This window comes from Terrapene carolina, unplaced genomic scaffold (assembly GCF_002925995.2).
Source record: "Terrapene carolina triunguis isolate 2854851 unplaced genomic scaffold, T_m_triunguis-2.0 Scaffold58, whole genome shotgun sequence".
Lineage (NCBI taxonomy): Eukaryota > Metazoa > Chordata > Testudines > Emydidae > Terrapene > Terrapene triunguis.
In genome coordinates, this window is record NW_020664409.1 from 89,358,525 (window position 1) to 89,384,864 (window position 26,340).

The 26,340-nt window shown below is 42.7% G+C and overlaps 1 protein-coding gene across 1 annotated transcript in view; it reads right to left on the bottom strand.

Annotated features, from left to right (window-relative positions):
- The window catches only part of EIF3H (eukaryotic translation initiation factor 3 subunit H), a 135,017-nt gene that overhangs the window by 100,517 nt on the left and 8,160 nt on the right, over positions 1–26,340 (bottom strand). The window contains exon 2 of the mRNA XM_026659214.1: positions 5,643–5,799. Within this exon, the coding sequence (XP_026514999.1) occupies positions 5,643–5,799 (157 nt within the window). The remainder of the gene's footprint in view (positions 1–5,642; positions 5,800–26,340) is intronic.

Consider the following 26,340-nt stretch of genomic DNA (forward strand, 5'->3'; position numbering starts at 1 on the left):
AAACAGGAGGCCCATGAAAGAGAAGAAAAAGCCAAACAGGAGGCCCACAAAAGAGAGATGGAACTGGAAGCAGCAAGGACTAGGCAGAATGCAGCAGACCATCCTAACAACTCCTCTCCAGGTACCACTTCCCATCCCAGGAAATTCTCCACCTACAAGGCAGGCGATGATACTGAGGCCTTCTTAGAAAATTTTGAAAGGGCCTGCCTTGGATACAACATCCCTCTAACCCAGTACATGGTAGAGCTGAGACCGCAGCTCAGTGGACCCTTAGCAGAGGTGGCGGCTGAAATGCCTAAGGAAAACATGAACAGTTATGAACTTTTTAAAAACAAGGCCAGACTCAGAATGGGGCTAACACCCGAGCATGCCCGTCGGCGGTTCAGAGCCCTAAGGTGGAAACCTGATGTGTCATTTACCCGACATGCCTACCACATTGGAAAAAATTGGGATGCCTGGATATCAGGAGCAAATGTTAAATCTACGGAAGAGTTGCCCTTCCTATTGCAAATGGAGCAGTTTTTAGAGGGTGTTCCTGAGGAAATAGAAAGGTACATCCTAGATGGGAAGCCCAAAACTGTAACCGAGGCGGGGGAGATTGGAGCCAAATGGGTGGAGGTGACAGAAAAGAAAAAAGCTAGTAGCAGTTGGAGCGAATATCAGAAGGGGCAAGCCGAAACAAAACCTTATCACCGGGGACAACCCAAGGCCCCACCCACCTCCCAAGGGAAACCCCAGACGCCTTCTCACCCCACCCCACCAGTCTCCACCAACCAACATCGCCCCGGTGATACCTTAGCAGGGCGATGTTTTAAATGTAATGAACTGGGGCATATAAAGGCTCACTGCCCCAAGAACCCCAACCGATTACAGTTCATTACACCCCAGTCACACCAAAGATCCCCAGACCCAGATGCCTCTCTCATACCCTCGGAGCGAAGGGAGACCTTGAGAGTGGGCGGAAAGAAGGTTATCGCTTGGAGGGACACTGGGGCACAAGTGTCAACTATCCACCAATCCCTAGTGGACCCCAAACTCATCAACCCGGAGGCTACAGTGACAATTCAACCCTTCGTGTCATAGTCTGTAACCTTGCCTACAGCCCAGTTGCATGTCCAGTACAAGGGCTGGGCAGGAATGTGGACTTTTGCAGTCTATGACAATTATCCCATCCCCATGCTGCTGGGGGAAGACTTGGCCAACCATGTGAAGCTAGCCAAGAGGGTGGGAATAGTCACCCGCAGCCAGGCTAAGCAAGCTTTCACCCCCATCCCTGTTCCTGAGCCGTCCACCAGAGCCCCGTCGGTGTTACCGGAGACCCAAACACAGGTGGTGGAACCGGATCCCCTGCCAACGACTGCAACAGCCGTAGTGGATCCAATCCCAGAGACCCAGCCAAAGCCAGTCCCGGAACCGGAACTGACAACGCAACCAGCACCAGAACCATTGCCAGCACTGAGTCCAGCGCTTGCAAACCCGTCTACAACTCCAAGGCCAGAGGGCACCAGCGAGCCTGAACTGGCGGAAGTAGCAGATAACCCTACCCAGGAGGCTCAGCCAGAGCCTGAAATACCACATAGTGCACCAGAGGACAGCGGTTCACAGTCAATGGAAACAGCCCCAGCACCTGCATCGCTTCCAGAGGGACCAAGCCCCAGTCCACAGTCCAAGGAGGAACTGATGTCTCCAGCATCCAGGGAACAGTTCCAGGCCGAGCAGGAAGCAGATGACAGCCTTCAGAAAGCTTGGGCAGCGGCGCGGAGCACCCCACCGCCTCTCAGCTCTTCTAACCGATCCCGGTTTGTTGTAGAACAAGGACTGTTATACAAGGAGACTCTTTCTGGTGGGCACCAGGAAGACTGGCATCCTCAAAAACAGTTGGTAGTTCCCACTAAGTATCGGGTAAAGCTCTTGAGCTTAGCCCATGATCATCCCAGTGGCCATTCTGGGGTGAACAGAACCAAAGACCGGTTGGGGAAGTCCTTCCACTGGGAGGGAATGGGCAAGGACGTTGCTAATTATGTCCGGTCTTGTGAGGTGTGCCAACGAGTGGGAAAGCCCCAAGACCAGGTTAAAGCCCCTCTCCAGCCACTACCCATAATTGAGGTCCCATTTCAGCGAGTAGCTGTGGATATTCTGGGTCCTTTCCCAAAGAAGACACCCAGAGGAAAGCAGTACATACTGACTTTCATGGATTTTGCTACCCGATGGCCGGAAGCTGTACCCTTAAGCAACTAAAAGTGTGTGCCAGGCATTAGCAGACATTTTTGCCAGGGTAGGTTGGCCCTCCGACATCCTTACAGATTCGGGAACTAATTTCCTGGCAGGGAAAATGAAAAACCTGTGGGAAGCTCATGGGGTGAATCACTTGGTTGCCACCCCTCATCACCATCAAACCAATGGTCTGGTGGAGAGGTTTAATGGAACTTTGGGGGCCATGATACGTAAATTCGTAAATGAACACTCCAATGATTGGGACCTAGTGTTGCAGCAGTTGCTTTTTGCCTACAGGGCTGTTCCACATCCCAGTTTAGGGTTTTCACCATTTGAACTTGTGTATGGCCGCGAGGTTAAGGGGCCATTACAGTTGGTGAAGCAGCAATGGGAGGGGTTTACGCCTTCTCCAGGAACTAACATTCTAGACTTTGTAAGCAACCTACAAAACACCCTCCGACACTCTTTAGCCCTTGCTAAAGAAAACCTAAAGGATGCTCAGGAAGAGCAAAAGGCCTGGTATGATAAACATTCCAGAGAACGGTCCTTCAAAGTAGGAGACCAAGTCATGGTCTTAAAGGCGCTCCAGGCCCATAAAATGGAAGCGTCGTGGGAAGGACCATTCACGGTCCAGGAGCGCCTAGGAGCTGTTAACTATCTCATAGCCTCCCCCACCTCCAACATAAAGCCTAAGGTATACCATGTTAATTCTCTTAAGCCCTTTTATTCCAGAGAATTAAACGTTTGCCAGTTTACAGCCCAGGAAACAGATGACGCGGAGTGGCCTGCAGGTGTCTACTACGAAGGAACAAGGAATGGTGGCGTGGAAGAGGTGAACCTCTCCACAACCCTGGGACGTCTGCAGCGACAGCAGATCAAGGAGCTGTGCACAAGCTTTGCACCGATTTTCTCAGCCACTCCAGGACGGACCGAACGGGCATACCACTCCATTGACACAGGTAATGCTCACCCAATTAGAACCCCACCCTACCGGGAGTCACCTCATGCCCAAGCTGCTATACAAAGGGAGATCCAGGACATGCTACAGATGGGTATAATCCGCCCCTCTACCAGTGCATGGGCATCTCCAGTGGTTCTAGTTCCCAAACCAGATGGGGAAATACGCTTTTGCGTGGACTACCGTAAGCTAAATGCTGTAACTCGTCCTGACAACTATCCAATGCCACGCACAGATGAGCTATTGGAGAAATTGGGACATGCCCAATTCATCTCTACTTTAGACTTAACCAAAGGGTACTGGCAAGTACCACTAGATGAACCCGCTAAGGAAAGGTCAGCCTTCGTCACCCAGGCAGGGGTGTACGAATTCAATGTACTCCCTTTCGGGTTGCGAAATGCACCCGCCACCTTCCAAAGACTTGTAGATGGTCTCCTAGCGGGATTGGGAGAATCTGCAGTTGCCTACCTCGATGATGTGGCCATTTTTTCTGATTCAAGGACAGAACACCTGGAGCACCTGGAAAAAGTCTTCGAGCGCATCCGACAGGCAGGACTAACTGTTAAGGCTAAAAAGTGTCAAATTGGCCAAAACAGGGTGACTTACTTGGGGCACCAGGTGGGTCAAGGAACTATAAATCCCCTACAGGCCAAAGTAGATGCTATCCAAAAGTGGCCGGTTCCAAAGTCAAAGAAACAGGTCCAATCCTTCTTAGGCTTGGCCGGATATTATAGGCGATTTGTACCACACTACAGCCAAATCGCCGCCCCGCTGACAGACCTAACCAGAAAGAAACAGCCAAATGCAGTTCAGTGGACTGATAAGTGTCAAAAGGCCTTTAACCAGCTTAAGGCAACACTCATGTCTGACCCTGTGCTAAGGGCCCCAGACTTTGACAAACCGTTCCTAGTAACCACAGATGCTTCCGAGCGAGGCGTGGGAGCAGTTTTAATGCAGGAAGGACCGGATCAAGAATTCCATCCTGTCGTGTTTCTCAGCAAGAAACTGTCTGAGAGGGAAAGCCACTGGTCAATCAGCGAAAAGGAATGCTACGCCATTGTGTACGCGCTGGAAAAGCTACGCCCATATGTTTGGGGACGGCGTTTCCAACTACAAACAGACCATGCTGCGCTACAGTGGCTTCATACCGCCAAGGGAAATAACAAAAAACTTCTTCGATGGAGTTTAGCTCTCCAAGATTTTGATTTTGAAATACAACACATTTCGGGAGCTTCTAACAAAGTGGCTGATGCACTCTCCCGGGAAAGTTTCCCAGAGTTAACTGGTTAACAATTGTTCTTGGAATGAAACATATTGTTAGTTTTTATATAATCAGTAGTATGTCTAAAGGTACATGTGTCTTATTAACTCTGTTTTCTCCTAGAACTCCAGGAAGAAATCACAGCCAGTGTGGAACCGAACGTCCAACACTATCTGTGATTTGGGGGGCGTGTCATAACTATAAAGGGAAGGGTAACAGCTCTCTGTGTACAGAGACTCCAAATCCTTTTACCTGTAAAGGGTTAAGAAGCTTGGGTAACCTGGCTGACACCTGACCCGAAGGACCAATAAGGGGGCAAGATACTTTCAAATCTTGGGGGGGGAAAGGCTTTTGTGTGTGCTCTTTGTTTTAAGGGGTGGTTCGCTCTTGGGACTGAGAGGGACCAGACATCAATCCAGGTTCTCCCCATCTTTCTAAACAAGTCTCTCCTATTTCAAACTAGTAAGTAAAAGACAGGCAAGGCGTCTTAGATTTACTTTGTTTTCTCAACTTGTAAATGTACCTTTTTACCAGAGTGTGTATCTTTGTTTGCTGTACTTTGAACCTAAGACAGAGGGGGGTCCTCTGAGCTCTTTAAGTTTGATTACCCTGTAAAGTTATTCTCCATACTGATTTTACAGAGATGATTTTTACCTTTTTCTTTAATTAAAAGCCTTCTTTTTTAAGAACCAGATTGATTTCTCCTTGTTTTAAGATCCAAGGGGGTTTGGATCTGTATTCACCAGGAGTTGGTGAAAGGAGGGTGGAAGGAAGGAGGGGGGATGGTTAATTTCTCCTTGTTTTAAGATCCAAGGGGGTTTGGATCTGTGTTCACCAGGGAATTGGTGAAAGGTTTCTCAAGGCTTCCCAGGGAGGGAATTCTTGTGATGGTGGCAGCGGACCAAAGCTAAGCTGGTAGATAAGCTTAGAAGTTTTTATGCAGGCCCCTACATTTGTACCCTAAGGTTCAAAGTGGGGATCCAGCCTTGACACCTTGTAACAAGTGTGAGTGAAGTTTCCAGCCATAGTTGTCATTGTGTGTGTGTCTGTCTGTCTTTTATTTTGGTTAGGTGGGTGTTGTGTGTGGAGGGTTTTTTTGGAGGGGGGAGGTTGTTTGTTTTTTAAATAAATCAGTATACTTTGGCTTTTTTTGTGTGACAAAGAGACTGTAAATCCAACACCCTAGTTTAGACAAACTGCATGTCTTACCTTCATCAAAGTCTGCATCATCTTCTGTGTGCTGAGGGAATGGAAAGCAGTTGGTGATTTCAAGCCTGTCATCCACCACAAGTCCCAGCAGCACTCCCTGGACCACCTCATTCCCCTGTCCTTCTTCTTGGTAATGCTTAATAATCTTTAACACAACCTAAAAATCAAGAACAAAAAGCAGAATATGAAAGCCTCTTCTGTATTGTCTTTAAATTCGTATAACAAATTATTTAAGTAAGTGATCCGAAATGGTAGCTGAAGACCAAATGAACTACAGGCTTAAAATGCCAGCAGAAAGTCCTACACAAGAAGCTACACAAAAAAGTTGCATTGTATCTTTACCTAAGACATTTCACTGAATTTAATATAGGCCAGCAGACTGGATCTCATGGTAAATTAAAGGGGAAGTATTGAAGACCACTAAAGGGACATAGGAAAACAATTTTTTTTAAAACAAAGATCAATTTGCTGCTCTCTTGTTGCAGTAACTATTAAATACCCTCTTGCAGGGGCTATTATCACCCCCTCCCCCCCCCCCCCCCCCCCCCCCCGAAGCAGTGCAGGAGATGGGAAGTGCAACTGACTATCAAAAAGCAGTGAAAATGATTATGCACAAACCAGTCAGAAGCACAGTTTTAAAAAGGCAGAAAAATATTTCTCAAATTTTCAGAGGTAGGGCTTTTAAGGATTACTTTTAACAATATCCGTTACAAAACTGAATTGGAAATATGACATACTGAAGGTGTTCCTTAAAAACATTTAGTCTTAAGACCAATAACAGAGAAGCCAAGTGGCATAAACAAGGGAGAAAATACACTTAAAAGCAGATATGAAAGTATGTAAACGACTTAGTAAAAAAGGATTGTCATTACAATTCTCACATCCCTCCCAACTCTGAATACTACAATAAAGTATCCCCATGTGATGAAGACTTGATATTGTAGATTATAATATTATGTTTTCAACTGCTGATTTGAGACTAGCTCAGAGCAATAAACTATGGGGTCAATTCATGCTGTTAATTACACTTAAAAAAGACAAAGTAAGTGTAGAGTAACAATAGCTACTGGCACAGATGCGTACATGTACAGACAATAAGGATGATGCTAAGTCAAGCTCAAGTGGACTTTATTTCACCGAGGTCTAAGGTCTAATCCGTCCAAGCAAAAGCAAGCTAGAAATGCTTGATGGCCCTGTTAACAAAGCACTATTGATCTTTGTGTCTGTAGGCAAACCAACTACCATAATGGATTTCTGCTCTACCATTGTGTGAGAACAGATTTTGCATAAATACTGCCCTTACAGATTCAATGAACATTCTACATGAACACAAGTCCACATTTACATGGCAGGAACATATATTTCATTGCACACTAAATAATGAAGCAAAAGGTTATGTTCGTGACAACCATTTTAAAACATCTGTAATGATTTACACTACCTACAGCATGGTGGTAATGAAAAACATTCACAGCACAGGAAAACCAAATGCAAATACACAGTATATATTCCCTTCTTGAGGGGAAAAGGGGGAATCCTTAAAGTTTTATGGGAAGTTTTTTGTTCGGGGTAAGGGCGGAAATAAGGGCTGAAGTGAAAGAAGAAAAGGGGGAAATGCTTCTTCAAACAAATGTGCTGTAAATATTAAATAGGGTGAACCAAGCCACACAATGCAGTGTGGGAGACTGCATAGCTTACGGGATTAGTATCAGGATACAAAGCTTTTCATCTCCGGTGCTTCATTTCCATGTCTAGGTAGTCACTTTGGGCAAAGGTGCAGGTACATATTTAAATGCCAAAAATGAGGCTACTTTGAAAGCTTGAAAGAAAAAAAAAATTACCATATAATGAAGTGGAATTTAATATCTTTGCTGAAAGGTAACATCAAATGGTTTTAACTAACTTATGCCATTTGTTCTCTAGTCACATCTATCAGGGTTTTAAACCAAATATGCCTTTTTGTTTTCCCATGAACTATCACTATTCCGTGAGAAATGCTCCACCTCCATTAATTGTAAGGATGCTGCAATACTTCAGGATAGGCTTGCTGGGACAGATCAAATTTCCAGTGGAGAGCTATCTATCTTGTGATAGAACCAGTAAATAATAGGACTGAATTGGGCGTAAGTATAAGATGCTATTTACTGCATGATTAAACATATGCAGAGTATTTTAAGTGTTATATTTCCAACATTTCTCTATTTTTGCTCTTCAATTTTTTATGTTCTCTTGCACTCTGTTGGCCTTCCCACTAACCTTTGATATGATTTTTCACTACAATATTTCACTGCAGCGTTTCTGATAAAGATGCCAACTGTTCACATTTTATCTTCTAGTAGCCTATATCACTCTATAAAAACACCATTGCAGTAGACAGAGCACCTGCTATAACAATGCAATCCCTGAATCTTCTGATTGAAATACAGAAATACAGAAAGTTAGAGATTACCAGAACTCCAAATGGTAACCATGTATCCTAATGCATCCTGAACTCACACATTAATGTGCTATTCTAGTAAGAGACCTGCATGAGGCAATGTTCTAAGCTCAACTCCATTAGCACACTCCAGGCAGCAACACGTTTTTCTGCCTTAGCTACTGGCTAAGACACAAGGTGCTTGAGGTAATATGTTTTATTGGACTCTCTTCTGTTGGAGAGAGAGACATGCTTTCGAAAGCTCTGTGAAACTCAAAAGCATCTCTCTTCTCTCTCTCTCTCTCTCTCTCTCTCTCTCTCTCCCCCCCTCCCCAAATAGAAGTTGATCCAATAAAAGATATCACCTCACCAACTCTGTCTCTAATATCCTGGGACCAAACTTGCTACAACATTGCATATTAGCTACTGATTGTCTGTTTTGAAATAAAGAGCATAAAATGTAACAAATAAAAAAATGTGCCCCATGAAAATGCAGACATCTCATTCTTGTTACACTTTTGTTTTTATAAGACTCCAACAGTTTTAAGTAATACCTAATGTATAATACTTGGTGAATAGTTGACGTTTAAAGAGGCACTGCAAGACATGCTGCTATCCAAACACTGCTACAAAACTGATAAGGAGACATCCTGACATCCAGTATTTTCATGCCTTCCTCCCTCCTCCCCCCCCCAAAAAAAACAAAAACAAAAAACCTTTAAATGTAAAGGTATACCCAAATTTATTTGATAATCATAGCAAGACTGAGGGTTAGCTTTGAACATTTAACTGGTCATTTCCTTTGTTTGCAAGCTATGTATTTGCAATTATGAGTGGCTTTCTTCAGTTCTCCTTAAACTCCTTCCCGAGTGACAAACTACAGTGAAAAAAGCCACTTTTGTATTAAAATAAGGGGGCAAAGGAGTTACACCAGTATAATTATCAGTTTAAATTCACACCTCAAGAGTATACTGATATGACTTTCCCATACAGACAAGTTTTCAGGTAATCAAGTCTCAGATATTTCTCTCTTTACAACTTGTGCTACAAATCTTCTGTTACCACCACTGAAATCAGCTTACTGATCTGTTCAAACTGTCACAGGTGAAAAGCCAACTGCTATTATTAGAAATAAGTATGTATATCATTAACACCTATTAGTACTATGTATACTGTCATTTGTGACCTGGCAGAAAAGTATGCCAGTAACTATTAAGGCTCTATCCACATCAGATTAATAGTAAAGGTTTTAAACAAAAAGTTCAGACTTCAAATCTAGTCTCTTTTTTAAAGACTGGTTAATGGTAGAGCAGGCACTGGAAGCTTTGTAATGTACACGAGGCTTAAGGAAATTTTCTGAAATTCTCTCTGTTGCTAACATCAGATTAGCTCCACCAGCATTAGAAATGGCAAGAGGCCTCTTAGACACGCTGCCAGTAGTTAGTTGGGTTTTGTGTGCGTGCCCACACACCTTGTCACATAGCCCTACTCAAAGCTAATTTAATTGATGTTTCATACACCAGCTGCTCATCTGCACAAGTGCTCCCAACATTGCTAATACTTAGCACTACGCTTTACACATAGACCCAGGCCTCCGGAGATGCTGCTTGTGGAATACTTTCTCAAGTTTTATAACATTTTAATATCCTAGTTTATTTCATTGCTGTCAAATAGCAAGAAGCTATAGATGTAATAAGCCTTCAGATGGCACCTAAGTGCAAGCTGCCAAGTTCTAGCCCATCAACAGCCTAGATGGCCATGAACCAGAGTATTGCATGACAGCTGGGAGGAACCAGGAGGCAGATGCCATCTTGGGTGAAGTGCGGGGAGGGGGAGGTTTTGTGGAAGGAATGAGGACTGTCTTGCTCTGGGTGCAGGCGTCCAGGTAACAGGACTGTGACAGACACTGCTAGACTGGGGCTGGTGGTGAGCACACGTGTCCCAAGGGAAGGTGGAGGCCGAGTAGCTGAGACGCAACAATCCCACCAGGCTGCAGGTCCAGACTGAGCAGCCACTGGGCAGCTACGTCACCAGGCTAGAGCATCTCAGCTGAGGCCTCTAATCCTACCAGTGGTAGGATTAGAGGCCTCAGGTGGGAGTTAAGATTTTTGGTACCTCCGCTAGTAGGGGAAGGGATTGTGCCATTGTTTCACTGTAGTAGTTAAATTCACCGAAGCTCCCCCATTCAACCCGTTGGTCTTTCCCCGTCCCCTTGCCTAATATTCTTTCATATAAATGATCAGGGTCCTCTGTGTGTAATTGGGTTTTGTGTCAGGAGTTTCTGGGCCCCCATAAGAAAGGGAGCAAATGCCCAACCCAGAGAGGAACAGGTGCAGGCTTACCTGAGGACATCAAGCAGCACTTGTGTCCAGCTCAGAGGGGTTTGACCACATTTTAATATCCTATTTTAATGAGTTGCTCTCAAATATCAAGCAGATAAACTAAACCTATCTAGGCTTGTATGCTGAATTTTAGTAGTTAGAGCAGATCCTTCCTGTAGAGGAGGCATAGCTGAGCGGTGGTTACCACCTCAGCTGGATACAAGAACCAGGACTTCCTTGGCCAATGCAGTTCTCTCTCTCTCACTTCTATTTTTTTATTTGCTTTTTTAAAAAATTGTCCTGGAGAAGAATGAACAGAAAAAGAAAGTCATGCTTTTGGCCATGGGAGAAAGTGCATGATTGTAGTGATGGCCTATTAATAAGGCTAAGATTTTGTCACAGATATTTTTAGTAAAGTCACAGGCAAAAAAGAAAAATTCACGGAAGCCGTGACTTGTCCATGACGTTTACTAAAAATATCTGGGACAAAATAGGAATCTACAGATGCCCACACCGCCTGAAGGTGGGCAGCTGCGCAGGGGCTGTGGGCTACCCCTGATGCCTGCAGCTCCAGGGGTCCCCCACTGCCCAGGGGGCTGGGAGCTGTGGGCTACCCCCACCACCCACAGCTCCGGTGGCCTGTGATGGCTGGGAGCTCGGGGGGTTCCCTGCTGTGGCCGGGAGCTCGGGGGTTCCCCCACCGGCCAGGAGCTCTGCGGACACCCCCCGGGAGCCTGGTGCCTCCTGGGAGCTCGGGGGTTCCCCCGCTGTCCCTCGCGAGCTGTGTGGTATCCCGGCGGCCAGGAGCTGCGGGGGCCACAAGGTGCAGCGGGGGTACCCCGCAGCTCTCGGCCCTGCGGACAGTGGGGTACCCTGCAGCTCCCCACCGCTGAAGTCACGCAGGTCGCTGGAGGTCACAGATTCCATGACTTCCGCGAACTTTGTGACTAAATCGTAGCCTTACTTATGAATCATGCCAATATTGATCAGCATGATAGTCTCATTGTTTCCTTGTACTCCCCTTCTATAGTCTCTTTGTCTTTGATTGTAAGCAATTAGGGGTAGGGACCGGTTTTTTGTTCTTCACTGGTACAGAACCAAGCACCATGGGGTCTGGGTTTCTGTAGTAGAGCTCCTAGGTGCTATGATTGTAATAATCTCTTCATCTGGTATAAGGTTCTGGTACTGCTGCTGGATCCTGGATACAAACAGGTGCATTGACGGGCTGGAAACCTAAGGCCAGACTCTCCACTTGAAGAACTTAGGGTGGAAATTCCACTCCTGGGTCCATTCTTTTCCTGCTTAACCAGATGTCATGTTTATTTCCTCTTTATGGGTCGTGGTAGGGAGTACAGACTATTTTCTCCTCCCTCCTTTGATCAGGAACAGTCAAGATTAGAAGCACATAGCACGGTTCTGATACCTGCTACCTCTTTTAGTGATAAAAAAAACACTGCCAATGTGTTGTAATACATCACTGGCACATCCGGACTGGAGTTACAGTTCTTAGGACATCTTTGACTGCTCTGAGCTTTGGCCAATTGATATTATGTGGGAGGGCTCTTCTTCCATTAACTTTGGATGTCAGCTTCCCTGAATGAGCGTCCCTGCTTTTGGAGCTGGCATAGGATTTCTCCTCTAACCCTCTCTAATTCTGACATACTCTGGCCCTCTGAGTATCCCTTTACAAGGGGGCAAGGAGAAGACACATGTGGAACCTCACTCAACAGTATGTTGGGGCAATAGACCATCATTCTGATCAGAGACAGAACCCTGATCGATGTGACTGGAGAACAAATGGCCTCATGTCTTCAGGCCACCAGCTTCTGAATCCTGTCCTTTAAAAGAAATAAACTTCTGTGACACGACAATTCCCAGAAGCAGTATATATTGCAAGGAATCATTTGGCTTCTGGTGGTGCTGACACATTCATGTTATTCCAGAATAGAACTTGGGTCCTGCAACAGCTGCTCTGGGGGCCTTTTCCAGGAAAGGTGCTAGGATGAGCAGGTCATTTTAGGGTATGGATCTTGAACCCTTTTTCTAATCAACAAAAAACATATTAAACTAATACTTTGAAGACACCCTTACAGAGGCAGGTGGACCAAAGGTGCAGCATGAAGAACACCTGATGATACAAAAATTAAAAAAATCCTTTTGGCAATTGCTTTTCTGGGTTTAATTCAGGGTCTCCATCCTGAACTGTGGCTTCTGAAGGAATCTGTTCAAGAACTTCAAGTTGAGCACTCCTTTTTTGGGACACTTGGTGCCAGGACAAGGTACTAAGTCTTGTTCTCTGGGAGATCCATTATCCAAATTTGAAGATAATATACTGCAGTCTTTATACTCGGTGTTTCAATTGGTTGGAGGAATAATCTTGGTTTTGGTGTTGCATTTAATTTTAATGGTGTAACCCTGGCTGCCTAAATTGGGGGAGGGAGTGCTTTTTTCAAATATAGTATTGATCTAATGCTTTGATAATTCCTGCCACTTGCTCCCCAATTGGCCCAACCTGGACTCACTCTTTCTTGAAGGATGCAGAGTTTTCCTGTAGTATCTCCTCCATACCTCATGCCAGTTTGTATATGGAATCAGCCAGTTGGATCACTCTCTTGCAACTCATGGATGGATCAAAAGAGTGCCAAGACCTATAACAGCGTCTGTTTTGGGCTACAAGGCTCTCAGATTTTTATTTTATTTTTATTTAAAGGAGGTTTCCGTGGCAGTTCTGTCTACAGTCACTAAAGAACCTGCCCCCGGGACATTCAGTAGTAAACAGTCCTTATTTTCCCTGGGGATTGGCCTTCCATAGCATTAGGCAGAGCTGGTGTTGTGAGAGTTACATAACTCATTGCTCATACTGAGCATCTCAAGGTTTGTTTTTTGTGGGGGGTTTTTTGTTTGTTCATTTGTTTTTTCTTTTTTTGGAGGGGGAGAGAAGGACAATCTGCCATGACTGATCAGGAGATGTTTTTCACCGAAGGCTCCCAGTCCAGAGGACTTCTGAATTTTAATGGCACAGTGGGCAAAAGGGAGTCTGACCACGCACACATGGCTATAGCCAAGACATGGAAGCATTAGATGCACGAAAGGCTGCTAAGGTGGCTTTGCTTTTATTATTTTAAATAAAGACTTGCAATTTCTTTAACCAAACATGAGGATTGTGTGTACTTTTGGGGAGTATAAATCAGAACATTTACTTCGGAATGGATTCAAGTCAACTTCTCTCCAATGTTTCTTTTCTCAGGGCCTTATCTGGAAGGATACACACAGTCTGCATAATACTCCTGAGGATGGTTTAAAAACATTATTAAAAAGCCTAAGTGAGGTGGTTGTTCTGTGGGCTCTGGCCCCAAGGCCAAAAAAAAATCTGGCCTTTCTCCCAGGAAAATAAATATGAGGACCCCTCTGAACTTTGAGACCTTTTCTCTTCCTTTTAGAGCCTTTATCCTTGGAAAGTTTGTGTTACGGTCAAGTGGAAGAGGAAGACAAGAAGGAAGAGGATCCCTGTGCCTCTTGTTCCTTGTTTTACTGGGAAAACAGAGCCTTAAAAATGTCCACTGTTGAGGAGTGACTTCTGTGGTCAAAATCTTGAGTGTCCTTCCCATAAATCTTTTAACTTTCCTTCTCAATTTCAAAGTTTCGTAGGGGGGAGTGATCAACCTCTCAGGTCTCAAAGTGTACCCTGTCTTATGGAGTTTTTCCTCCTTATCTATAGGCCAGAGGTAGAGTGGCCTCCATCCTGAGACAACAGGATAGCACTGAAAAGGGAAGCTGAAGGGAGAACTGCACCTGCTGCTGTATATAGAAATAAGTGGAACCCTAGTAAAGCTCACTTTTGAGACAATCTCTAAGTGAGCTCCTTGAATTTTATAGATGCTCCCTACTTGAGGGAGGGACAGAGGAAGCCTTCATATGGTGAATCCATGTTGTCTCACAGTGACCGTGGTGCCTGGAGGGGCTACGCTGAGCATGCTTACTCAGGGCAAACTGCAAGGAATAGGACAATCCCCAAAACTGGTGATTTATTCTATATTTAGATTCACCAAGCCAACAACAAAACAGCTACCGCACTGGTTACCAAGAAGCCAAAATACAGTTCCCTTTAAGCAATCCAGCCCTTGGGCTCCCACTCAGAGAGCCAAGTTTAATACAGTGAGTGGTTACTAAAAAAACCTTATTCATATAAAGTACTACCAATCCCAAGAGATCAGACACATCGCCTACCAGGCCAACGAATATTTCAGATCTCACCCAAATATACGCTTACAGGCAATCCTTATTAACTAAATCTAAGATTTAGGTTTGGTCACTCTAAGCCTGCAGTAACTGAAAGGTCTGGTATCTGTCTCCAAGGTCCTGCAAACGAGAGTCAGACCCATTGTAACGGATCTGTGGACTTATCCTGTGAAGAATCCAATCTGTGTGCAACTTCAAACATCTGCAGAGCCTACTGATAAGGATACTTATATGATGCAGAATACCTGTCCACTATGAGATGAGATAACCGATTTCATATAGACATATCTAGATGTCAGCATATATCCACAACTCTCCCAAACACACAGCTTCCTACTTGTCCTATTATCAAAACAGATTAAAAATTGCAGACATTCAAGTTACAAATCTTGAGCAACAGTAAATCTTGAAGGTTATTTTTACATTTTGAGTAATAAATATTATTTAGCACATTGAAACTCAATTTCACATTTTAGTTTTAGAATCTATTCTAGGGCTGGCAAATGATTAAAAAATAATCTCAATTAATCATGAGATTAAAAACAGTCATGATCACAGTTTTAATTGCACTGTTAAACAATAACAGAATACCAATTTAAATTTATTGTATTTTTGGATTTTTTCTACATTTTCAAATATATTGATTTCAGTTACAACACGGAAAATACAGTGCTCATTTTATATTATTTTTTATTACAAATATTTGCACAAGTACTATAGTGCAATCTCTATTGTGAAAGTTCAACTTACAAATGTAGAATTTTTTTTAACATAACTGCACTCAAAAACCTAACAATGTAAAACTTTAGAGCCTACAAGTCAAAGCTTGAAGGGGCATATGAATGTTTAGCATACCTGGCACCTAAATACCTTGCAATGCTAGCTACGCCAGTGCCATGAGAACGCCTGTTCTCACTTTCAGGTGACATCGTAAATAAGAAGTGGGCAGCATTATCTCCCGTAAATATACACAAACTTTTTTATCTTAGCGATCAGCTGAACAAGAAGTAGGACTGAATGGACTTGTATGAGGTGAACTGAAAAATACTATTTCTTTTATCTTTTTTACAGTGCAAATATTTGTAATAAAAATTATTAAGTGTATTAAAAAAAAAATATGGAGATTTACCTATCTCATAGAACTGGAAGGGACCTTGAACGGTCATTGAGTCCAGCCTCCTGCCTTCACTAGCAGGACCAAGTACTGATTTTGCCCCAGTTCCCTAAGTGGCCCCCTCAAAGATTGAACTCACAACCCTGGGTTTAGCAGGCCAATGCTCAAACCACTGAGCTATCCCTCCCCCCTGTGTTGTAACTGAAATCAACCAATGTAGAAAAACATCCAAAAATATTTATAATAAATTTAAATTGGTATTCTATTAACAGTGCAATTAAAATTGTGACTTTTAATCGTTAATTTTTTTTGCATTAATTGCATGATTAACTGTGATTAATTGACAGCCCTAATCTATTCCTTTTAAAAATGACTTCCAGAGAAAAAAGTTGTCATTTTAACTGTTTTGATATATAAAAGGTGCCTGATATTTTTTTAAAATGGTACTTGGGATTTGGTTTGGGTTTTATCTTTCAAATAGCAAAACCATATTGTCTTCCATGTTTTTGTTAGAGGAACACTGACTTGGATTGGGAGCCCTGAGTTTTTGGTTGAAGGAGCCACGGATGCTAATCTTTCATAGAGTGTGCTTTTCCTCATCTCGGTCCAGAGTTTGAGTTAGTGCCTTCCAGGTATCATGAAACTTGTTTAAGTCATCTACTTATTTATTTTCATTTATTTTTTCTCTGTAAGTGAACAGCTCAGTGATGCAGAGGAAAGGAACTGAATGTGAATTGCTGTGCATTGGATAACAATAAGGTCATCAAATAATGGAGAGAAGTGAAGGGTATTGAAATCAAACATAAAAACCAAATTAAGTAAGACATATGCTAATCACCACCATGATTGCTTTGTTTGGACATTGCATCTCTTCTAATCTTCATCCATCCTTTTAGATAGACTCTATATCTGAAGAGTGAGCTCTCTCTTCTGTGTAGAAAGAAGGTACTGTAGTACATTTTGGGTGCCGCCTCAGTACAAACAATAATACACCACCATTATGTTTGTATATTTTAAATTATCCGTTGTGCCACTCACTATATATCAATATATTTCTTTGCAATAGAAAGTATCATAGTATAAATTTCACAGTACATGGCTTCATGTTCATTACCATGGAAACCATCAAGACCACAGGCACTGCAGAATGACTGCCTTGTAGGTATGTTTCTATAATACAGCCCCAGGATTCCACTTGTTTCAGCAGCAGGGTATTAGATATCATTACCATACTGTCAGGAAGCAATGATGGGGTTGTAACAAGTGTAAGGCCCTACAGTCGTCCTAGTTACAATGGAGACAGAGCATTACTGACAGAGCGTTACCAAGTATTTTTCGGTAGATTATTTTTGCTACTTTCACAAATAGGTTAGAAAATCTGAATCTCTTGAAAACATTTAATATTTTTAAATAAGTATTTTTATGACGTTTTTAGAACAAAAGTCAATACATTACCATTGTTTTGGGGGCGAGAGCTGATGAACATGCTCGCCTACTGCACAACGTATCTGCATTTTAGGGAGATTAGACACAAGCTATAGTTTCAACTTAATATTTTCCAGTTGGTACAAAAGAGTCTTATGCTTTTAGCTGTCAGCTGTATGCTGAAATGTGTTCTGCTATATTAGTGAACTACCAACGTTCAAATATTTGCAGTACTTACTGAGCTAGTAGTGCCATCTGTGAATAAAAGGATTACTTTTCAGGCTTCAGCTTCTAGCAGTTGCATATGAAAAGGTTTAGAAGTGACAGCCAAAAGCAGCAGCAATAAACTTTATAATTCAACCACCCATTTTTCACATGGATTGTGCTAAATTTTTACCCTCATAATGAAGTAGAGGAAAGCCTGCAGAGACAGTTATCCACTACTTGGCCTTAAGAAATTAACAGAACGTGACAGAGCTAAATGAAACAAAATAAACTTGTTTTGTCTATTTATAGCACTATAAAATGCTCTCAGATTTAGAGGCACCTAATACTATTTCAGGATCCTAGCCTCAACATTGGGATTGAAAAAAAAATCAAATCATATGTGCTGAAGTAAAATACTGCATTTAAGCATATGAATTATGGAATCCCTCCTTTTACATGCATTCAGTATATATTCCAAAACAGTCATTAAAGTGACACACTGGCACGATGACTGTGTCATTTTCAATCATTTATTATTTTATTTGTGAAACTGAAGGTTTCCACATGTCCAGGGCACTTGCCTTCACTGAAAATTATGTGAACAAGTTTTGTTTTAACAGGTTTAGAGATACAGAAAAATCTTCCCTAAAGGGAGAACATAAGAACGGCCGTACTGGGTCAGACCAAAGGTCCATCTAGCCCAGTATCCTGTCTACCGACAGTGGCCAATGCCAGGTGCACCAGCGGGAGTGAACCTAACAGGTAATGATCAAGTGATCTCTGTCCTGCCATCCATCTCCACCCTCTGACAAACAGAGGCTAGGGACACCATTCCTTACCCATCCTGGCTAATAGCCATTAATGGACTTAACCTCCATGAATTTATCCAGTTCTCTTTTAAACACTGTTATAGTCCTAGCCTTCACAACCTCCTCAGGCAAGGAGTTCCACAAGGGTCTTGTGTGCACCTGTGGAAGGGCGACAAGACTGGGACTCAGGAGACCTGGGTTCTGTTCCCAGCTCTACAACTGACCTGCTATGCAACCATGGAAAAAGAATTATTTCATTTCCCTTTTCCTCAGTTTCCCCATCTTTAAAATGGGACTAATGATACTTGCCTCCTTTGTAAAGCACTTTGATATGTACAAAGTGAAGTGCTATAAAAGAGCTAGGTACTATTTATTATCTATATAGCAGTACTGGATGATTAAGAGCATTCTAGTTTTATTACCACTGATAAGGGGAAATATGGACGGATAAGGTCGTATGATTTTCTGAGGACATCATTTTTGGGGCATAGTTATGGTAGCCTGAGTACATTAAACCACGAATTGATAAATATTTGAGTCTTTTGAAAGTGTAATCTCAATTCTGAATTTCCTACCTTTTAATGGTTATTTTTTGGTAACTACAACATTTCTATAAGGATTTTTATCTTTAAATTACTAATATGCACTCAAAACCTTAATCTACCTTAACTAATTATTGCTGAGAATTTGCTTAGTTGGTTTTAAACACTCACAGCATGAGATGGAGGAGCAAGAGGGTTTGGGAGAAGGGTCATTCACTCTTCCTTCTGAGATCATGAGGGCCAGCTGGCTAATGCCTATTAAAGAAATGGAGGTGTACACCAGCACACACAAGAGAGGTTCCATACTGCTGAATGCACCCACACCCTTGCAAAACTTAGGAGGCTCTAGGAGGCCTCCAAAGCAACACCATCACATTTCATCCCAGGTGAGGAGTCCAGTAAACCATAATTTCCTTCAGCCTCACATCTACCCTACCAATTTTGATACCAATATTCCTTTGTGGATTTTAGAAGGGGGGGCAAAATCTGGCTTAGAATGGAAAATTAGTCACCACCTTAATTACTGAGGCCTGGTCTACACTACGGGATTAATTCGGATTTAGCAGCGTTAATCCGAATTAACCCTTCACCCGTCCACACTACAGAGCCAGTTAATTCGAATTAAAGGGCCCTTTAAATCGATTTCTGTACTCCACCTCGACGAACGGAGTAGAGCCTAAATCGATTTTGTTAATTCGAATTAGGGTTAGTGTGGCCGCACACCATCGAATTACTGTGTTTAAGTTAATGGGGTAGTGTGGCCGCACACCACCGAATTAATGTGGTTAAAAACCGAATTAAGGTGCTTAGTGTGGCCGCGCACAATCGAATTTATACAACCTGTTTCCCAAATTCGAATTATCTAAATTCAGATTAATCCTGTAGTGTAGACATACCCCGAGTGGCTGCTTCTGCACAAGAGAGATATGAAAGAATGTGAAATCCTTGGTAGTATCATGCTCATACCACAATGCTAATACTCATCAGGCTGTAGTCAGAGCATTTTAATATGCTTAATCAATATCTCTAATATTTCAATTTAAATAGCATTTGTATTTCACTACACATCAAGGCACAATGATGTGTACGGTTAAACACAAAGGCAATTTAAAGGAGTATTTTTAACTATGGGCATATTGTTGCAGGCAATGGGCTTACCTAAACACAAAAGGGAACATCTGGCAGTTACTAAGCATATCTAAAAAAATAATTTCCCAAATATATCTTAAAACTTGCCCACATTATTGATTCTACAACAGTAAGCTGAGCTGCCCATTTTACTAATTCAGAATTCAAGAAATTTATTATTATTTGCTAAATACTGGAAGTACTCTTATAGAATTGCTAAGCATTAGTGAAAAATAAAAAGCATATACATCTATAATCTTAACGCTACATGAAATAAAAGATGTGGCAGAGTTATGTTGACAATCACACCTTTGTCTAGAGGGCAATTTTTAGGGGGACGGGTGAGAGTAGAGAAGAGATAAACATTTAAATTGGATCCAAAATATTATTTGTGGCAGAGCAAGATTGGGAGTTACTTTAGAAGAAAGCTTTGGTCCTAAGCAACAACAAAAAATTGAAAATAAGCTGCCTTTAAAACAGTTTGAAAAAAAAATTATTATTTGTTCCAAAATATCAGTGTTCTTGCCAAATTTAATTAACAGAAAACATTTTTCTTGGGCATATAACTGCATTTGTTTTCTACTACAGACCTAAATACATCAGACTTTTCAGGACCCAGGTTAGGTACTATACTATTTTGCCGGCTGTCTGCTATATAGTATTTTGTCTCTCTTTTCCCTGCATTGTGCCACTCTGCTCACAAACATTGTAGACACTCAATTTTGTAACAATGTCAGGAGAACGCCAAATGTGCATCCTTAACAATGTTCTAGTGTGGAAGGGAATACGCATTAGATGTCCAGATTTCCAATCTTTACTGATGCAAACTCCCTCTGCTGTTCTAGTCAAATTACTCAAGCTCTCTGCCTGTTTCCCCATCTATAAAATGGAGATCATGCTCACAGTAGTGATGAGAGGATTAATTTAAAATACTTTGAAGATTAAAAGTATTATAGAACTGCAAAACAATGATTTTAAAAAAAAAATAAGTGAAAATGCACATTCTTCATCTTGGTAGCAAAGTAACAGCCAGCAAATAAGCACCAAGATCAGACCATAATCAGCCTGTTCAGCAGCTATGCACACATAATTACAATGCAGGAGACCAGTCTGACATACACATCACAAGTGCAGAAAGGAATGAAGCCCAACTGTTGACCACAGCAGCATACAGAAGGGGAGTGTGCCAATTTTCTTTCCAAACAGGAAAAGCTATTGTCAAATGATATTTCGCCTTTGAGCCTTGAAGTGTAACACTGTTCATTGCCCTTAGGCAAAACACTAATTCCTTTTGTCAGGGCATTAGTTTCATAGTGCCAAATGATACCAGATGTTTTTGTTTTATTGAACTCCGCAATGTTGCACACTTATCAATGATATAACCTTTCAGTATATATTCCCTCACTGCACTCCTACAGCTTGTTTACAAGCTCCAACTTTGTTCTGCTAATAGCAACTCTTAGCATTTATACCAGGGGTGGCCAAGCTGAACCTGAGAAGGAGCCAGAATTTACCAATGTACATTGCCAAAGAGCCACAGTAATATGTCAGCAGCCCTCCATCGGCTCCCCCACCCCGCTCCCAGCACCTCCCACCTACCCCGGCAGCCCCGCCCACCGATCAGCGCCTCCCCATCCCTCCCCGCACCTCCCAATCAGCTGTTTCGTGGCATGCAGGAGGCTCTGAGGGGAGGAGGGAGGAGCGAGGGCACTGCAGGCTTAGAGGAGGGGGCACGAAGGGGTGGAGTGGGGGGAGGGCTGGTGGCAGAGCCAGGGGTTGAGCAGTGAGCACCCCCCAGCACATTGGAAAGTTGGGGCCTGTAGCTCCAGCTCCGGAGTTGATGCCTATACAAGGAGCCGCATATTAACTTCTGAAAAGTTGCATGTGGCTCCGCAGCCACAGGTTGGCCACCCCTGATTTATATACTGTTTTTCCAACTACAAGTCACTTTTTAAAGCTTTAATCCTCAAAACCAGGATGTAGATATTTCCCCCATTTTACAGATACAAAAATGGAAGCAGAGAGGCTGACTTTTATGCAGTCAGAGTCAACCAATATCAAAGCTCTTTTTAGACCCTACATAAATTCAAAAACCCATGTGGAGGTGGCCACACAAGTGCATCCATGCCCCAGTACTGTATACCAACCATGCCTGATGTTAGAAAATTAAGATAATACATTATACAAGTTGAAAGGTAAAGCATATGAAATTCTGCAATTCCCAAGGGCCAATTTTGGCAACAAAAGTAGGATTCCATAGCTGATTCTAATAGTGCACAAGAAAATCTGCAGCCTCATATCTGCAGAATTCCAAGACTATGAAATCATGTCACTCACCAACTATGCAACTGAATCTTTTACAGCATACCTGAATATGTACAAATATGGAATACATTTCACTAAAACCTGGGTCTCCTCCAAAGTGAATGCCCTGTTTGTGTACACCTAAAATAAAGTGACAAATGACTTTGAGTGGTGAAGTAGCAGCTGATTTGGCCTTGGCAGCAACCTCTATCTCAGAAGCAGGAGACTGACTCAGAGGTACTGTTTATGTCCTCATATCAAAGACCTTAGCTATTGGAGAGGCTAGAAAGTAGTGGTGGTAACACAAGTTCCACAGAAACACTTAGGACTTGTCTACACAGGAGATATTTACCAGTTACCCAATACAGTTAAACTGATATAATTCCCTGTGCGGATACTCTTGAGTGTGTTTTTTTTTAGGTTTAGCAACAACAGTTAAACCGAAAAAAGCCACTTTTATACCAGTATAAGTGTGTCCACTTGAGGAGTTATACTGGTGTAACTACATCTATTTAGGGCTTGGCTACACTTGGAAGTTAGAGTGCATTAAAGCAGCCCTAACTCTCAATGTGTCCATACTGGCAAGGCACGTAGAGCGCCTGGACTCTGCAGCTGGAGTGCTCCTGGTAATCCACCTCCACGAGAAGCATAAAGCTTGCTGCGCCCCGGCTGAAACGCCCAGGCGTCAGTGTGGACAAGGTATTGCATTACTGCACTGTGATTGGCATTCCGGAAGCGTCCCATAACCCCCTGACGTCAAGTGGCCACTCTTCTCATTGTTTTGAAATCAGCTGCAGGCATGTGAATATCCCCTTTCAAAGCTCTGTTTCTGACAGCGGGCATGCTTATCTGCTCCAGGACAAAGCAAACCATTAGTGTGGAATGCTGCTGTTGTGAGTGTGTGTGGGGGGGGGAGGGGAAGAGGGGGTCTGCTGCTGTCTGAACTTACAAGACAGCATGCTGACACACTCAGCCCCCCAAAACACACTGTCTCTCCCCCCACATACACACACCACACTCCCTGTCACACTCCACCCTCCCACACTTGAAAAGCACGTTGCAGCCACTTGCACACTGGGATAGCTACCACAATGCACTGCTCTTTGTGGCATTGCAAGAGCTGCTAATGTGACCATGCCAGTGCGCTTGCAGTTGACAGTGTAAACACACAGCAGCGTTTTCCCTGCTGCGGTCTCCGAAGGCTGGTTTAACTCTCAGAGCTCTACATCTGCAAGTGTAGCCAAGCCCTTAAATTCACATCTTCTAGACCAGATCTATACTAAAAAGTTAAGTTGATCCAGCTGTGTCACTCAGGGGTGTGAAGTGTATACACACACACACCGAACAGAACAGTTAAGTCAACCTAATACTCACTCGGGACTCACTCACCGCGGTAGCGCTATGAAGCGCGAGTGTAGTCGCGCCGCCAGCGCTGCGCTCTCTCGCAGCGCTGTATGTACTCCACCTCTCCGAGGGGAATAGCTTGCAGCGCTGCGAGCGAGCATGCAGCACTGCAGGCTCTGATTACACTGGCGCTTTACAGCACTGTATTCGCTGCGCTCGGGGGGGGGGGGGGCATTTTCACACCCCTGAGCACAGCAAGTTGCAGCGCTGTACAGCACCAGTGTAGCCAAGGCCTCAGTGTGGACAACACTAGCATTTGAAGTGTAGTCATAGCTTTAGCTTACACTGGTATAACTTTCATATTTAGACAAGCCCTTAGAATAGTAGAAACAGAATTTCTTTCCCCCACTATAGACTTTTTGTGCTACTGAGGCTAGTTCATTAGAGGACCTGCTAATGGACCATGAACTGGAAGAATCCCAGATAAACAGCCATCTCATATTGTCTCATTCAAGGACAGCAAAAAAAAAAAAAAATTGACCCCATTGGTGTGTCCAAAAGTGGGTTTGCACATGTAAGACTTCCTACTCCTTTTCATTGGCTTTTGTTTTCTGAACTATTCTTACAGTCAAGGAGCAGGACTGTGCCACCATGACTGACTGTGCAAGACAAAAAGAGAAGCAGGGACCCAGGAGAGCAGTACTATTGGTCCTGTGCACCATAGTCTTTAGCACACTCTGATTGGTGCTACTAACTGTCATTTATACAACTCAAAGATACAATGCATGAGTACAGACAGGTGTATTATATACTGCAGAACACTATGAAATGCTAAAAAATACTCAGCTAGCATCACACTAAAATAGCACTGTGAATCAACATCCTCAGCTTCAAAAACACATTTCTTTCTTCAAAGGAAACAGTTATAACATGTTAACCCCTAAGGCTAACCCCTTTCAGTGAAGAAAAAATAGAAATTTTTCCAGTATGTTTACCTTGTGCATTTGACAGAACTCTATAAAGCCTGTTTCATTGCTGTATTGATGGTACACACGCTTTGCTGGACTAGGGAAGATGATGCTTACTAGTAACAATGAAAGGTCAAGAGGGAGTAGGCAGAAGTATGTATGAAGAGAAAGGGAAGAGATGGAAGAGAGACAGGCCCAAGGATGTTTGATGTCACTGTTCTTGGGGCTATCCTTCTAAACAACAAAGGATCCTATCATAGCACACACAGGTACTTGACACATCACAAGCCAAGAGACTCCAGAACACAGCAGAAAAAGAGAAGAGAGGTGGAACAACAATCCTGTTCCCCTCCAGCCTCAGATGCAGAAAACATTCCATCACAGAAACAAAAACATTTTAATGCACCCACATCTGAGAGGCAAAGAACAACAACAACCTAGGACATCTAGTAGCTTACAGACTTCCAGATGAAAACCCTGTCAACTCCTGGAGGGATTCACAGAGCTGCTGCCCACCATGCTACTAGAATCCTCCAGATTCCTTGTACTCTGTGACATCAGCCTTCACACTGAAATGGTCTATGATACAGTTGTTCTTGCTCTCATGGCATACATGTAAACCTTAGGATGCTCCCAAGCACCCTCTGGAACTACACATGCAGCTGCTTCAGCCCAGGAATGGGTATTGGAGAGCGTACCAGCATACCACTCTCCTGGTCTGATCAGCACCTCATAAGTCCTGTCTTACACAAGCCCAGTACATCTACACTGGGGGTTTGCAAACAAAAAACACTTAGTATAGATAAGGCCTACAACAACATCCGAAGTTCTCAGAAAAAAATATACCCATTGGCCAAAATTGAAATATTTTGGTGCCTAAAACTTTTACTTAAATAAAAAATAATACAAAAAAAGTTCTAGGTGTCTTAACAATTGAAATTACAACATGATGGCCACCTAATAGCACTGAAAACTCATATACAGGTAATTTGTTAACTCAGCCAGCAGCCTAGTCATATATAGATAATAGATTAACTCAACCAGCAGATCAAAGCAACAGAAAAGCCCCTGCAGCTACTCACCTAAATTCATAGGTAAGCCCCAAATAAATGAGCACCCACAGTGTCAACTGACTTTAATAGGAGTTTCAGGTGCTTGGCAGTTCTGAAAAACCAAGTTACATATATTTAACTTTAGGCATACAAGTTTTAAAACTTTAGCCATTGTTTATGTGACAGTTAACTACTTCATTTCAGCTATTTATCTGGGACTACATGATGAGAGTGTTCCAATATCATCCCTGGCGTTAGTCTCAATGTCTGATTTAAAAAGATCCCAGCTTGTTTGTGCCTGTTCCTGATCCAGTGAGGATTTTATAAGTACTGTCAATGACACAGGACCATAGAAAGTAAACCTCAGTTGTGTTTACCATAGAGTAGAAATGAAATCTAAGCAAACATGTTCTTTGCATTATGTGCCCATTTGTATTCTTCTATCTATGTATATGATCCACTGTTTCACCTGATCACACTACTGTATTTCGGGATATTTGTGCAACTTCTGCTTTGTACTACATTGGATCAAAAGACCCTTTCAAAAGAATAATGAACATTTGCCACCATCATGCCTTTGCTCAATGCAAATAGTCTCACTGAAGTGTTTGAAGGATCAATTCCATATCAAGTAATCTGGTATGCTAATGCTTCAGTTTCCTAATCGCATTTCATTTCCTACCGTTAAAAATATCAGGAAACAGAGTGGACTTAACAGAGCCTTCTTAATTTACTTCAAAGTATGGAGATATTTCTAGAATGTGTTTCTCTTCTTCAGGGATATGACCTCTTGCATCTACATGCTTTATATAGTGTTGTATTTTAAATT